The following is a 15,780-nucleotide window of genomic DNA, read 5'->3' as shown; positions in this document are numbered from 1 at the left end:
CCTGAAGCCTACAACGAAGGAGAAGCAGGACTCCAGCCGTGGCTATTTTGATTCTTTGGAAATGTACAAGCAAGCCCACTGCTTGCTCCATTTAGCAATAATAAAAATGTAGCTATGCTTTGGTACTGATACTCAGCTTTGAAAGTAGAAGAACAGTTGGTTCTTATATGCCACTGTTCTCTACCAGGACTCTCAAAGTGGCTTACAATCACCTTCCTTTTCCTCTCCCCACAACACACACCCTGTGAGGTGGGTGAGGCTGAGAGATTCTTGATATTACTGCTCGGTCAGATCAGTTTTATCAGTGCTGGGGTGAGCCCAAGGTCATCCAACCCCAGGCAGACAGTGAGAAAGTTAGCCAGGAGAAGGATGGCTGGGAGACAGAATACAGATCCAAGGATGCATGGATGGAAGGAGGGAGGGAAACTGGGAAGGAAGAGAGAAAGACAGAGGGACAGAAAGACATGTGGAGAGATACAAGCACAGATAGACAGAAATAGACACAAAGGACATAGAGAGATCACGCATCCCCCCAGCAATAACAGAGACAGAACCAGACATGGAGATAGACAGGGCTGCCGGAAAGAAGGGAAGAAATACAGGCAGTAAGAAAGTTCGCAGAAAAGGGATCGCTGGCAGAAATACAGGAGATAAAGGGATAGATGGCTGCTGGGATGGAAGGATAGAATGAAGGACGGAAGGAAGGATGGAACCAAGAGAGAGGAAGAGAGATGGCGAGACTGGGACAGGAAACAAAACACAGGAGAGTGAAAACAAGCAAGCCAAGAAGGAAGGAGGACAGGAAAGAAAGAAGTCAAGAAGGAAGGAGGGAGGGAGACAAAGGGGGATACACGGATAGGGCCAATAATGGCTGAATGTGGGGGAGCAGGGAATCAAACCCGGCTCACCAGATTAGAGGCTACCACTCCTAACCACTACACCAAGCTGGTAGTTTATTTTATCCAACATAAATGTTGTTCCCTTCCCACAGAACAGTAAAAACTGTAAAAATCAATGCTCCCTTCACAGCACGAGTCCCAACCAAGAGTCCCATTTATGCAGACGTAGTTTTGTGTTCTCTCACCAAAGGATTCCATTTAACACAAGTTGCACTTCCTGAGCACTAGAATGAATTACATGTCCTTCCCATTGCTGTGGCATGTCATTCATGACCCATCTTTTCTTGCTGCAGAGAGGCACAAAAAGCTTGGTACTCCTCAGGATAGAAGCATCTATATACACTGATCTTTCTCTTTATTTGCTTTGGTGTGTCCTGGTAATAGTTCTTCTCATCATGAGCCATAGCCTGAAAGTTGAAGGGAAAAGTTAATAGTGGAAGGAATCAAGCAGCATCTTCAAGAAGGTGCACCCACACCCAGAGAGCAAGCACTGTGCTGCACATTAAGATGCCAGCCTAGTCGGTTCACACTACTAATAGGAAATGGCAAACACAGAAAACAACAGAGGCACCCAAAGGGTAGATGCAACCCACTGGACTTCAACACAGAAACAAGTGGTTTCATCTGACAAGAAATCAGCCATGGGTGAAAAGAGGAAGTCAGGAGAATGCCAATGAGCATGTTCTACTACTTCTTGTTGGGGTGATCTGGAAGGAATGTTAACAGCTACAGCATTCAAAATGGAGTTCTTAAAGTCTTCCACATCTGTAAACTGCTCTCGCGGGAGCAGAAAGAATAAAAGAGTAAGAGGTAAGTGGGTGGAGAAAGAGAGGGGCGAGTCCAGGATAAAAGCTCAAAGGGGCTAAACAAAAAGGACATTCTCTAATCCTCCCTCTCTAGCACCCGTTGTATTTAAACATACAACGGGCTTTATTTCTAGTCTGTCCCTTTTAATAAAACAATAAGATGGGTTGGGGTGGGCTGACTCCGGGATCAAAACTCCTGGATTGGCCCCTTGGCCCCAGACTGACAAGAGGAGGGGCCAGGACAGACCAGAGTTCCATCCAGTAGGGAGGTGCTCCGCGCCTCCCGATCCGCCCACCCAGCCCAGCCAGGGGCAATCTGGAGAAATGGCTGCCAGTCTGCTCCTGACCACTGTAGGGAGAGGAGGTCAGTAGGGCTTCCAAGGGGGGTGAGAACAGAGGCTTGGACAGGCTGCGCCAGCCCTTTTCGCCCCAAGGCTGCCCTAACTGTTCATGTCCAACTGCAAATTGCCTCAGAACCCTGACAGAGCTGGCAGGAGGTCCCCCCCCCCCCCTTTCAGGCCTGCTGCGAATGAACCTCTGACAGGCCCTGCCTTTCCAAGAGCAATGCAGGGGAGCCTTAGGGGGCCTTCTTTTGAGGGGGGGGGACTTACCCCTTCTGCCAAACAGTTGCCTGACAGGGAGGCCACAGAAAAGCCCCTTCTCACTTAAAATACTGCTCTGGCCGGGGGTTAGACACAGCCAAGCCATGTGTCTTTCTTCTTTGCAACTCTCTGTAGATTTGAGGCCACTGCACAGCGTTATTCTGCAGACAAAACTGGATGCTGTTGCAGAGTTTCTTTTGTCTCCTGTTTCATCTGCACAACAACCCTGTGCAGGCCTCAAGTCTTTCAATTCAACAACAACCTGTGTGGGAGGCCTTAAATGTTTCTTCTCTACCACAACCCTGTCCAAAGTAGCCCTTTCTGCCTGGGGAGCTGATCTTTATACTCTACAGGTGAGCTGTAATTCCAGGAGCTCTCCAAGCCCCACCTGGAGGTTGGCTACCCCTGGGTTGGAAATATTCCTGGACGTTTGGATGTGGGATTTCAAAATTGTACAATGCCTCAGAGTCCAGCCTTCAAAGGAGCCATTTTTTCCTGCAGTTGGGAGGGAGTGGTGCAGGTGTGTCCCTCCTGGGCTATGGGCTACGGCCAGTCCTAGCCAGCAACTGTTTGCATTCTGGGGTGCAGACAGGCAGACCAGCATCAGTCCTTGACCTGGCAAATAAAAAATTAGTATAAAAAACCTTACTAAGGTCAACACTGCTGTGCACAGAGAGTCTTCCTCTTAGGGTTGCCAGCTTCCATGTGAGGTTCACTACCCCACCTCCCTCCTGGGGAGTCTGCTATGGGGAGAGGAAGGGAAGACGATTGGAAAATGCTTTGAGACACCTGAGGCCTGCTGGGTCACTGCGGCCCATTCCCAGTTCTCTCAGCCCTCTCACAGCCCCACATCCCTCACAGGTTGACTATTATGGGGAGACGAAGGGAAAAGGTGTTTGTAAACCACTTTGAGACTCCTTTGGGTAGTAAACAACAGGGTACAAAAATCCGTTCTTCTAAGGAGCAATCATGAAAGAAGAATGAGCTCAGACAACTGAGAGCACGTGGAGAGAGCTACTGGGGAGAGTTGCTGCTGACCAGGTGAGGCTATTGTTCTGCCTGGGTGAGGTGATTGCTGGGTAATTGTTGGGAGGATTTAAAAGGGCTGCTCCTCGCCAGAGGCAGAGCTCAGACAACTGAGAGCACGTGGAGAGAGCTACTGGGGAGAGTTGCTGCTGACCAGGTGAGGCTATTGTGCTGCCTGGGCGAGGTGATTGCTGGGTAATTGTTGGGAGGCTTAAAAAGGGTTGCTCCTCGCCAGAGGCGCAAGCCAAAGGGCGAGAGACAAAGGGCTCTTGGCCTGTGGCTCTTAGCCTGGGGTTCTTGGTTGAGCAATTAGAATCAGTAGATTATATTTCCCTAGTACTTGCACTGCCTAGACATTACAATGGACCTCCAGGACACTCATCCCATCATCTGCAGTGAGTGTGACATGATTGCCTTCCTCCCAGAAGACAAGATGTACTACAGCTGCCCCAAGTGTAAGCTGGTAAGACTTTTGGAGGAAAAGATTAGGGCACTAGAAAACAGAATTATTACTCTGACCCAAAGTAAGAAAGGGGAGGAGTTCGTAGTCCAGAGCTCTGCAACATGGAATAAAGAGAATACAACCAGTCCTGAAGAGGACAAGGAGATTGACCACAATAGGGAGCCTCTGCAGGCAGTTCGGAAAAAGACTGAACGGCGAAGAGCGAGACAGTTCTCGGGGCCTTTGGAGCTCCAGAATAGATTTCAGGCCCTTGCAGAGGAGGTGCAAGGGTCAACAAGGGGAGAGGTCCCAAAACAAACTCTAAGACAAAGGGAAGAGGCCACGGGGACAGAAGGAAATGGAGTTGAGAAGAAAAAAAAAGGAGAGTACTGGTAATTGGAGACTCCCTGCTAAGAGGAATGGATCGCCATGTGGCTGGGCCCGACCCCCTAACCCGAGAGGTGTGTTGCTTGCCAGGGGCGAAAATTAAAGATGTTTCAGAAAGGCTGCCCAAACTCCTCAAATCTACGGATCGCTACCCATTTGTGATGGTCCATGTGGGAACGAATGACATGTCCCTGAATACCATCGCTCCTATTAAAAAAGACTATCAAGATCTGGGGAGGAAGCTCAAGCAAATGGGGCACAAGTGGTATTCTCTTCAATCTTGCCTGTCAAGGGAAGAGGAATGCGTGGGGAGAGGAAGATAATGGAGGTGAATCACTGGCTGCGTAGTTGGTGCCGGCAGGAGAGATTTGGTTTCTGGGACCATGGGATAGGCTTTCTTGAGGAAGGCCTACTAGCACCTGATGGACTGCACTTCTCGAAACTGGGGAAGAATGTGTTTGGCAGGAACCTGGGGAGATTCATCAGGAGAGCTTTAAACTAAAGCCACTAGGGGAAGGAGACGATCAACATAGGGAGTGTATGGAAGGAAAACGATCGGAGGCAGCCCAACCGGCAAGGCCAGCTCATATGGAACCAAAAGTAAAAGGATTCAGTTGTCTTTATACTAACGCCCGAAGCATGGGCAATAAAAAGGAAGAGCTGGAACTTCTCATGCTGATGGAAAGGTATGATCTAGTAGGCATCACAGAAACTTGGTGGAATGATTCTCATGACTGGAATGTAATGGTGGATGGATATGAACTGTTCAGAAAAAACAGAATAGATCGAAGAGGTGGAGGAGTGGAACTGTATGTGAGGAAAGGGCTTACCTGTCAGGAAATTCTAGTGAAGGAGAGCATATCTGCAGTGGAAAGCATCTGGGTGAAAATAAGCGAGGGGAAAACAAACAGTGTGGTGGTTGGTGTCTGCTACCGACCGCCTGACCAACGAGAGGATGTGGATGCTGCACTTTGTGAGCAGCTTGAGAAAATATCCAAGTGGCAGGACCTTGTCATCATGGGTGACTTCAATTTCCCAGATGTGTGCTGGGAAACTAACTCTGCGAAGCGTCCTCAGTCATGCAAGTTTCTGACCTGCCTGGCTAACAATTTCATTTATCAAATGGTAGAGGAACCCACAAGAGGTTCAGCCATACTGGACTTAATACTGACCAACAGGCAAGAGTTGGTGGATGAGGTGAAGGAGGTGGGGACCCTAGGGGGAAGTGAACATGTCCTCATAGAATTCCTTTTGAGATGGGGAGCCAAGGAAGCTTGTAGCCAGACGGGGATGTTGGATTTTCGAAGGGCAAACTTTAATAAACTCAGAGACATGATGAGTGTCATACCATGGACGAGAATGCTGGAAGGGAAGGGAGCATGTGAAGGGTGGGCGCTACTCAAACAAGAGCTATTGCATGCTCAATGACTATTCCAGAAATACGAAAACACTGCAGGAGCTCTAAGAAGCCTATTTGGATGAACAGAGAACTTCAAGAGGAACTAAGAAAGAAAAGGAAAATGTTCAGGAAATGGAGGGAAGGACAGAGCTCTAAAGAAGAGTACCTACAGGTTACTAGGCACTGTAGATCAATCATCAGAAAGGCCAAAGCTGAGAGTGAGCTAAGATTGGCCAGGGAAGCCCATTGTAACAAGAAAAGATTTTTCAGTTATGTGAGGAGCAAACGTAAAGTCAAGGAGGCAATAGGCCCACTGTTGGGTGCAGCTGGACAAACTCTAACGAAAGATGCAGAGAAAGCAGAAAGGCTTAGTGCCTATTTTACATCAGTTTTTTCCCACAGGTCAAAGTGTTTAGGCACATCTAGAGATGGCCGTATCCAAAGGATAGTGTCTGGGTGGCAGGTTAACATGGATAGAGAGGTTGTCGAGAGGTATTTAGCTGCACTGGATGAGTTCAAATCCCCTGGTCCAGATGAAATGCACCTGAGAGTACTCAAAGAACTTTCCAGAGAACTTGCACAGCCCTTGTCCATCATCTTCGGAACCTCTTTAAGGACTGGAGATGTCCCGGAGGACTGGAAAAGAGCAAACGTTATTCCGATCTTCAAAAAAGGGAGGAAGGATGACCCGGGAAACTACAGACCAGTGAGTCTGACCTCTGTTGTGGGGAAGATAATGGAGCAGATATTAAAGGGAGCGATCTGCAAACATCTGGAGGACAATTTGGTGATCCAAGGAAGTCAGCATGGATTTGTCTCCAACAGGTCCTGCCAGACCAACCTAGTTTACTTTTTTGACCAAGTAACAGGTTTGCTGGATCGGGGAAATTCGGTTGATGTCATTTACTTGGATTTTAGTAAAGCTTTTGACAAGGTTCCCCATGATGTTCTGATGGATAAGTTGAAGGACTGCAATCTGGATTTTCAGATAGTTAGGTGGATAGGGAATTGGTTAGAGAACCGCACTCAAAGAGTTGTTGTCAATGGTGTTTCATCAGACTGGAGAGAGGTGAGTAGCGGGGTACTCGGTGCTCGGCCCGGTACTTTTTAACATATTTATTAATGATCTAGATGAGGGGGTGGAGGGACTACTCATCAAGTTTGCAGATGACACCAAATTGGGAGGACTGGCAAATACTCCGGAAGATAGAGACAGAGTTCAACGAGATCTGAACACAATGGGAAAATGGGCAAATGAGAACAAGATGCAATTTAATAAAGATAAGTGTAAAGTTCTGCATCTGGGTCAGAAAAATGAAAAGCATGCCTACTGGATGGGGGATACGCTTCTAGGTAGCACTGCGTGTGAACGAGACCTTGGGGTACTTGTGGATTGTAAACTAAACATGAGCAGGCAGTGTGATGCAGCGGTTAAAAAGGCAAATGCCATTTTGGGCTGTATCAACAGAGGCATCACATCAAAATCACAAGATGTCATAGTCCCATTGTATACGGCACTGGTCAGACCACACCTGGAGTACTGTGTGCAGTTCTGGAGGCCTCACTTCAAGAAGGACGTAGATAAAATTGAAAGGGTACAGAGGAGAGCGACGAAGATGATCTGGGGCCAAGGGACCAAGCCCTATGAAGATAGGTTGAGGGACTTGGGAATGTTCAGCCTGGAGAAAAGGAGGTTGAGAGGGGATATGATAGCCCTCTTTAAGTATTTGAAAGGTTGTCACTTGGAGGAGGGCAGGATGCTGTTTCTGCTGGCTGCAGAGGAGAGGACACGCAGTAATGGGTTTAAACTTCAAGTACAACGATATAGGCTAGATATCAGGAAAAAGTTTTTCACAGTCACAGTAGTTCAGCAGTGGAATAGGCTGCCTAAGGAGGTGGTGAGCTCCCCCTCACTGGAAGTCTTCAAGCAAAGGTTGGATACACACTTTTCTTGGATGCTTTAGGATGCTTAGGGCTAATCCTGCGTTGAGCAGGGGGTTGGACTAGATGGCCTGTATGGCCCCTTCCAACTCTATGATTCTATTATTCTATAATGTGGGCACATAACATTTTATCAACAGTGAAAAAAAGGAGAAGAAGAAACAGGGTGGACATCTGTTTACTGTGACTACCCCATGTGTATAGAGCAGAGGGGCATTTCGGTGTTTGTGGCCTAATTCACACAAGAAGGGAAATGACACAGAACTGGGAGGACTTGGTTGCCATGTAATCTGTCCCTAAGAAGAGTCTTCAGTCTGATTTTCCCTTCACATATCTGAAGACATGGCTCTGGAAAGCTCATCTGTAACCACTATGCCACAATTCCCAAAGGTCAGTCCTCTCCCACACTCAACTAACATTCCAAACCACAGGTTCTTGACACCCATATCTCCACACACATGCCCTCATTTGCCGCCACGCCACCACAACCTCCCACACAACACACACATTCAACCCCATGTCCTTACAGACTGGACAACTCCTCCCCTTCCTCTTCCCACTGCCAAGCTCTAGTGCCCGTTGTATTCTTGGATACAATGGGCTTTGCCCCTAGTCTTCAATAATACAATAATACAAACCTTGTAGTTTTCACCATGATTCTGGATCATGTGCTGAACATAGTCAATGAGGTCTCTGGAGAGGGTCTCTGACTTCTTCTCTGGGAGGCTGGCTTGGTATTCCAACTCTGGCAGTGGGAAGGGGGGAGACAGTACAATGAGGTAATGGAAAATGACTTCACACTGGAAATGTCTGTTCTGGCAGAAACAGTTAGATCTGACTAGTGGACTGGTCCTCAATGGAGGAGTTCTGACTCACAAGCTGGTCACATCCTGCCCTACTGGGAAACATAAGTGGCTCTGCACTAATTTTTGTTTCGGGTTTTTAAAGGACAATGAAGACCATCATCCTTCCTTACAAAGCTCAAGGGGGCTTACAATATATCTAAATAAAATATGTAAAATAAGATCTGGCAAAATACATAAAACAAAAATCACAACTCAGGACTCCTTTAACCAAATGCAGTTCTAAATAAAACCGTCTTCAGCTGCCTTCTGAAGAGGGGAGGGGCTGTGGCTCAGTGGCACAGCATCTCCTTGACATACGAAAGGTCTAGGTTCAACTTTGCATTCCCAGTTAAAGGATAAGGCAATAGGGGATATAAAAGACCTCAGCCTGAGACCTTGGACAGCCCACTGCCAGTCTGAGTAGACAATACTGACTTTGATGGACCAAGGGTACATGAAATACAGAAGGGAGTGTGTTTCTCTCCCTCTGCTTGCTGCCACAAAAGAGGCACATGCTGCGAAAAACTGTATGTTCCTATACCTTCTACAGAGAACTACAGGATAGATTTTAAGACCAAACAATCAGCTAAGGATACCTCAGGACCATCACCATGTCTCTGTTTCTTGCAAATACCAAAAGAAACACTGGATATCATTAGTTTTTGATAGAAAATGTAACGCTGATATGCTTAAGAAAGCTGCACTTTATTTGATGTTTCATAGTGAAAACCATTGCCAGCAGTGCTGCAAATCTTCAGAAGCGTAGCTACCTCTAATATTTTATCCATTGCTATTGAATACAAAAATTTCAATCTGCCTGAGGTCTCAGTATAAAAAGATGAGCTATAAATGAAGTAAATAAATACCAACCATTTAGTACGTATGGCTTCCGCACAATTTTTGTTTTTTTTCCTTGCCCATCAATTTCCATTTTCATCATCTGAATTTGAAAGACAAATTGGTTAATGTTATATATGATGGACTTCTATACATTGCTTTGGATGCTCTTTACACTGCACCTGTGAATAATATTATTCACTTTGCCTGAATGACTTAGCAAGATTAGTCCATTGTTTATGCTATCGTGCCAATTCATATCAGTTTTTACTTTGCTCATCTTGCAGAACCGTGCATGTGATCCAATGTGGGTGTAATGGTATCTCTAATGAGATCACTGGTGATATATGTAACAAAAACCAAAATAACTTCCCTAGAATTAACTATCATGTAGGAACAATAATTTTTAAATATCATCACAAACCTTCATGGAAGTCTATCTCCCACTAAAGAACAACAAAATAGTGCTTTGTTTTGATTGGACCAACTACTCAGCTGAAAAGCCATGGGGAAAACAGCCAACTATTGTACAGCCCCCAAATGTTCCTTACCAGTGTGAAGGGGAGGAAAGTTTACATATCACTTAAAATCTCACCATTATTTTTTTGGTACTTTTACAAACAAGCAAACAATAAGCAGTATCCCGTTGTGGGTGGCCATGTTAACATGTAGATTAGACTACTGCCAGGGCTGTCTTCCCAGAGTGTCTGGACATTATAACTGGGTCATAATGTCACAAGAATGTTGAATGGAACAACTGTAGGGATCATATCACTACAGTCTAATTCCAACTACACTGACTTCCAATTTGCTTCAAGGTACTGGTATTGACTTTTAAAGTTTTATATGGTTTGGGACTAGCATACTTTTAAAGGTAAAGGTATCCCCTGTGCAAGCACCGGGTCATGTCTGACCCTTGGGGTGACGCCCTCCAGCGTTTTCATGGCAGACTCAATAAGGGGTGGTTTGCCAGTGCCTTCCCCAGTCATTACCGTTTTACCCCCCAGCAAGTTGGGTACTCATTTTACCGACCTCGGAAGGATGGAAGGCTGAGTCAACCTTGAGCCGGCTGCTGGGATTGAACTCCCAGCCTCATGGGCAAAGCTTTCAGACAGCTGCCTTACCACTCTGCGCCACAAGAGGCTCTTTTTAAGTACTGCTTATTCCCATATGAACCTACCTGGCAACTACCATCACTAGACAACAGAGGCTAGATGGCTGGAACCTAAGCAAGGGCTTTCCTAGTTGCAGGACCAGAGCTGTGCAATTCCTTTCCCAAGAAGATTCATGTGTCCTCCTCTATCACTATCTTCCACCAGTAAGTAAAAACATTTTTATTTCATTTGGCATTGTTGTTTGAGTGTGTTTAGTTTTTAGTTATGTGTGTGTAGTTTTTAAAGATGCTTTTACAATGTTTATTAATTTCACTGTATTGAGGGCCTTAATTGGATGGAAAACTAAGTACATAATAATATTCGATTTATTTGGCCTACACCCCAGACTTATTTGCAGTTCACATTTTTCTCAGCCAGACATAAATCTTGGTCTAGAATTGATTTCATATGGGTTTCAAAACAAATTATACTTATGACATATAAAGTGGAAATCCTGCCAGGTGTAATTTCTGACCATAAACCTGCAATGTTAAAACTTAAAAATTTGAAGGTTGGAGGGAAATTTAGATGGTCATTAAATGATTTATTGTTACAGAATGAAGAGGTGGTAGAAGACTGTAAACAGAAATTGACCGAATTTTTAAATCAGAATCTGAACAAAGGTGTTGATGATAGAATAGTTTTGGACACAAGTAAAGCTTATATTATGAGCCTCTTGTGGCACAGAGTGGTAAGGCAGCAGCCATGCAGTCTGAAAGCTTTGCCCATGAGGCTGGGAGTTCAATCCCAGCAGCCGGCTCAAGGTTGACTCAGCCTTCCATCCTTCCGAGGTCGGTAAAATGAGTACCAAACTCGCTTGCTGGGGGGTAAAACGGTAATGACTGGGGAAGGCACTGGCAAACCACCCCATATTGAGTCTGCCATGAAAACACTGGAGGGCGTCACCCCAAGGGTCAGACATGACTCGGTGCTTTTAAAGCTTATATAAGAGGTATTTTTATTGCTCATAATTCTCATCAGAAAATTATCAGGGATAAAAAGCTCCAAAAATTCAGGAAGAGATTAGAAAGGAAGAATTAGTATTAATGAGAAATCCCAGAAATGAGAGTGTAAACCAAAGACTAAATATATTAAAACAACAAGTAGATATGCTGTTAACAGAGGAAGTTGGTAAGCAGTTAAAGGTGGCAAAACAAAAATATTTTGAATCAGCAAACAAGCCAGGGAAATGGCTAGCCTGGAAGTTAAAGAAACAACATCAAAAGAAATGGATTGATAGAATCAAAGATGGCTCTGAGGTTTTTGAAAATAGTGAAGAAATAAAGACAAAATTTCAGGAATATTATTCAAAATTATACATAAAACTTTCAATAAAAGGGAAGGCACAAAATTATTACTTAAATAATAAGAAGATTAGTAAATTTAGTGAAGCACAACAAAAAATTTTGAATAGAGAATTTACATTAGAGGAATTAAAAGCAGTGGTGAAAGTATTAAAGCCAGGGAAGGCCCCGGGCCCAGATGGTATTACTGCTAAATATTATAAATGTTTTTTCGAGGAATTGTCCCACTCATGAATAATATATAAGACAATGGAATACCAGACTCACGGAAGGAAGCAAATATTGTTTTAATTCCTAAAACTGACAATGTTGTACCAAATATTAGTGATTTTAGACCTATTTCACTCCTCAATGTAGACTATAAAATATTCACTTTAATGATTGCGCAAAGACTAAAATTAATCCTAAAAGATTTAATTCATGAAGACCAAGCAGGGTTTCTCCCAAATAGATAGATAAAAGAAAATAGGAGAACATTAATAAATGTGATTGAATATTATAAAAATCACCCAGATAAACAATTAGCTTTATTTTTTTGGGATATAGAAAAAGCCTTTGATTCTCTGGACTGGAATATGATGTTGAAAGTGCTGGAAAAGACGGACTGTGGGAAGAGTTTTATTGGTTGGATTAAACAAATCTATAAAGATCAACATGCTAGTTTAATAATTAAAGGAGAAATAACTCCTGCCCATAAAATAAGCAGAGGAACAAGGCAGGGATGTCCTCTCTCCCCAATACTTTTTATTCTGGTGTTGGAAATACTGATTAATTATATAAGAGAAGAAAAAAAGATAGGAGGGTTTAGGATTAGAAAAGGGGAATACAAGGTCAAGGCATATGCAGATGATTTATTGATTATTTTAGAAGATCCAGAAGATAGCATTGTGTACTTAAGTGCAAAACTAGAAGAATTTGGTAGAGCAGTGGTGCCCAACCTTTTTATCACCGGGGACCACTCAATACCTGGGACCACTCACCGCCTTTTACTGAGGCCCGGTGGGGGGGGGTAGTTTACTCCTCTACTCTCAACCAGTGCCCTAGCACTCTCTGGTAATGTTTAAACATCCCTTCAAAATAAGATACAGACATGCCACAACAATGAAGTGTGTTGTAAAGGGCTGGGGGGGGATGAAGTAAAGGGCCGGGGGGGGGAGAAGGCGTCCTTCGGGGCCCACCAATTAGTCGAAGGACCACATGTGGACCCCGGCCCACAGGTTGGGGATCGCTATGGTAGAGTATCAGGCTTAAAAATTAATAAGGGTAAATCTAAAATCATTGTAAAAAATATCCTGTTAAAAGACCAAAAACTCTTGGAAGAAAAATCAGGTTTTCAAATAGTAAAGTAAAATACTCAGGAGTTATAATAATTAACTCTAATTTAAATCTTTTTCAAAATAACTATGAGAACGTTTGGGAAAAAATAAAGATATAAATAGGTGGAAGCATCTAAATTTATCTCTGCTAGGGGGGATCTCAGTAATTAAAGCCAATATCTTACCCCGAATTATGTTTCTTTTCCAAAATATACCCATTATAAGTTCAGAAAAAGTACTGAATTGTTGGCAAAAGCAATTAGCAGAATATATCTTGCAGGGAGGAAAAGCAAGAATTAAAATGAAAATATTATGTGACTCTAGAGAGAGGAGATCTAAAAGTGAAAGAATGGATATTACTAAAAAAACATAGATTGTTGTCATTAGAAGGAGAAGGGACCATTTACGGTTGGCATGCCTATATGTGGTATGGAAAAGAAAAAATAAACAGTTTGGTCATCATTTATTAAGATTTACACTAAATAGAGTATGGAATAAGTACAAAGGAAAGTTATTAGACAAAATTACTTTATGACAGGTTGGCTCTGAGGAAGTATGGCTCACTTACAAAGAACTATTAAATGAACAAATAGAAAATGGAAAGACTGAATTTAAACTAAAATCATTAGATCAATTATGCGAGGAAGGTAAATTAAAAGACTGGTGGCTTTTCGCTTAATTAAGAGACAGATTCATTAGAGACAATAAAGAATTTGGATTTGAAAGTAAACCTACTCTATTGTTAAGTTAACTAATGAAAAGTAATGAACATCTGATAAGTAGAGTATATGAAGAATGTCTGAATTTGGATTCTGAGACTGAAATTATTAAGGATTTTATGTTAACTTGGGCCAAGAATGTAGGACATGAGATTCAATACATTGACTGGCAATTTGTATGGAAAAAAGGTTCTAAATTCTCAAATAGCTATTACATAAAAGAAAATATTTACAAAATGCACTATCGATGGTATTTGACACCATCTAAAATCTCAAAGATGAGTAAGAAGGCAAACAATACATGCTGGAAATGCCATGAAGAGCCAGGATCATTTTATCACCAACGGTGGACTTGTCAGAAAGCAAAACAATTTTGGAGAGGAATTCATGAGGAAATTTCAAAAATGTTAGGGAAAAGGATTAAATTTAAACCAGAAGCCTATTTATTAGTGCATTTTAGAGGATTATTTAAAAATTGAGCTAGGAAAATTTTTTTGGATACCTCTCTGTTGCAGCGAGAATTATATGGGCAAGAAAATGGAAGTTAGAAGAAATACCCACAATTCATGAATGGCAATGTAAAGTCATGGAGTTAGCCAGTTCTGCAAAATTAACTTTCAATGTAGAAGACAAATATACCTCAGACTTTGACGTTGAATGGAAGCAACGGAAAATTTACATTGAAAAAAAAATCAAAACAAAGATATGGTTATAAATATTAAGGATGGCTCTATATCTCATAGAATAACTTGAGATATTTGATATTGTGATACAACAAAAGTGTATATATGGGCAAAAAAGGTTAAGATTTTTTTTCTTTGTAAGTAGAGCTGGAAGTGTTTTTTTTAATTACATTATACTTATTTTTCTTTTCTTTTTTTTCTTCCTTACTATTTTTCTCCCTGTATGTATTTGTTGTTCTGTAATTTGTATGTAATTTTTTCTGTATTTATACAAAATTAACTTAAAAAAAAAAACACTCACCAGTTGCATTGACTTTGGAATGGGCACAGCCTTGTTTGGATCAACAGCCAGGCCCATTTCAGCCAAGTTCTGTGATACAGATTTTGTGCGATCCCAGGCATGTCGGACTTGGGAACTAAAAAGAAAGACAAAAAAGATCCACATATAAACACGATCCATTCTTAAAGGGTCCTTCTCTCCCTTTTCGTGTAAACTTTCACACACCTATTGGGAAATATCAATCACTCAATTCAACTGCCTAGAAAACCTCAAAGGGCACTCATTAGCTTTTTTAAGCATGCCAGAATCTTTGAAAGTCTGCAGCATTTTATCACATGGCATGCACATGGAAGAGCACTAATGGTTGTTTTGGGGTAGCACTTTACTGATAGATTTATCAATAAAATACTAGAAAGGACTATAACTATAGGGTGAGCCATTTTTTTAAAGATAGTTAAGCTAATTACTGCAATTGCCAGACAGATTCTCCAACAATTACAAGAATCTAACATAAACGCATTATGGAGGTTAGAGGTATCAAACTGCATACTGCGTTACATTGTGCAAAAATATACAAAATGCGTTCCTCTTTTCCGGCCTAATTGCAGTGCCTGGATCAAACTGAGACAAAGATAAAACCAGAGCTGCTTCTCTGACTATCGCAGTAGACCCCAGATCCTTTTCGTGCTGCTGTAAAAGACAACCACCCAATAACAACAATCACAGTGTGATTCAGTTATGCTTCGTACTAGTGTAGGAGACCCACCTACCTCACTCAGTCCCTGAGAAGCTTGCACAACAAAACCGCGACTCTTTCCCTCCCGTCGTATTAAACCCCAGCTGCCTCTTTGTCTTCCTACCATTTTATACGGGGTGTCGCCCGCTTGCGAAAAGCCCTGTTCAGCTTCTTGCGGCTCACATTGTAGTTGTACTTTTGCCGCCTTGACTTTCCCTTGGCTTTCGGCATAACGACAATCAGCCCAGACAGACAACGCACGCGGCCGTGTAAGGTAGGACCCTTCACGAGCAGAGGAAGACTGGCAACCGCAGTAGCTGACGGGATATGTAGTCCGGCTTTTCTATAAGCCGACTGAAATTCTCAAAACAAAACACTTGGATAGACTACATCTCCCAGAAACA

At 42.9% G+C, this 15,780-nt stretch overlaps 1 protein-coding gene across 1 annotated transcript; it reads right to left on the bottom strand.

Annotated features, from left to right (window-relative positions):
- Nucleotides 1–936: 936 nt before the first annotated feature.
- On the bottom strand, nt 937–15,770 carry NOP16 (NOP16 nucleolar protein). The gene is made up of 5 exons (XM_077326362.1): nt 15,501–15,770; nt 14,662–14,776; nt 9,218–9,287; nt 8,141–8,247; nt 937–1,306 (listed from the first exon to the last, which is right to left on the bottom strand). The coding sequence occupies exons 1-5, from the start codon at nt 15,605–15,607 to the stop codon at nt 1,163–1,165; spliced, it is 543 nt and encodes a 180-aa protein (XP_077182477.1). The 5' UTR covers nt 15,608–15,770; the 3' UTR covers nt 937–1,162.
- Between the last annotated feature and the right edge of the window lie 10 nt (nt 15,771–15,780).

Source organism: Paroedura picta, chromosome 3 (assembly GCF_049243985.1).
Source record: "Paroedura picta isolate Pp20150507F chromosome 3, Ppicta_v3.0, whole genome shotgun sequence".
NCBI classification, from domain to species: Eukaryota; Metazoa; Chordata; class Lepidosauria; order Squamata; family Gekkonidae; genus Paroedura; species Paroedura picta.
This window is presented reverse-complemented; position numbering and strand designations above follow the sequence as displayed.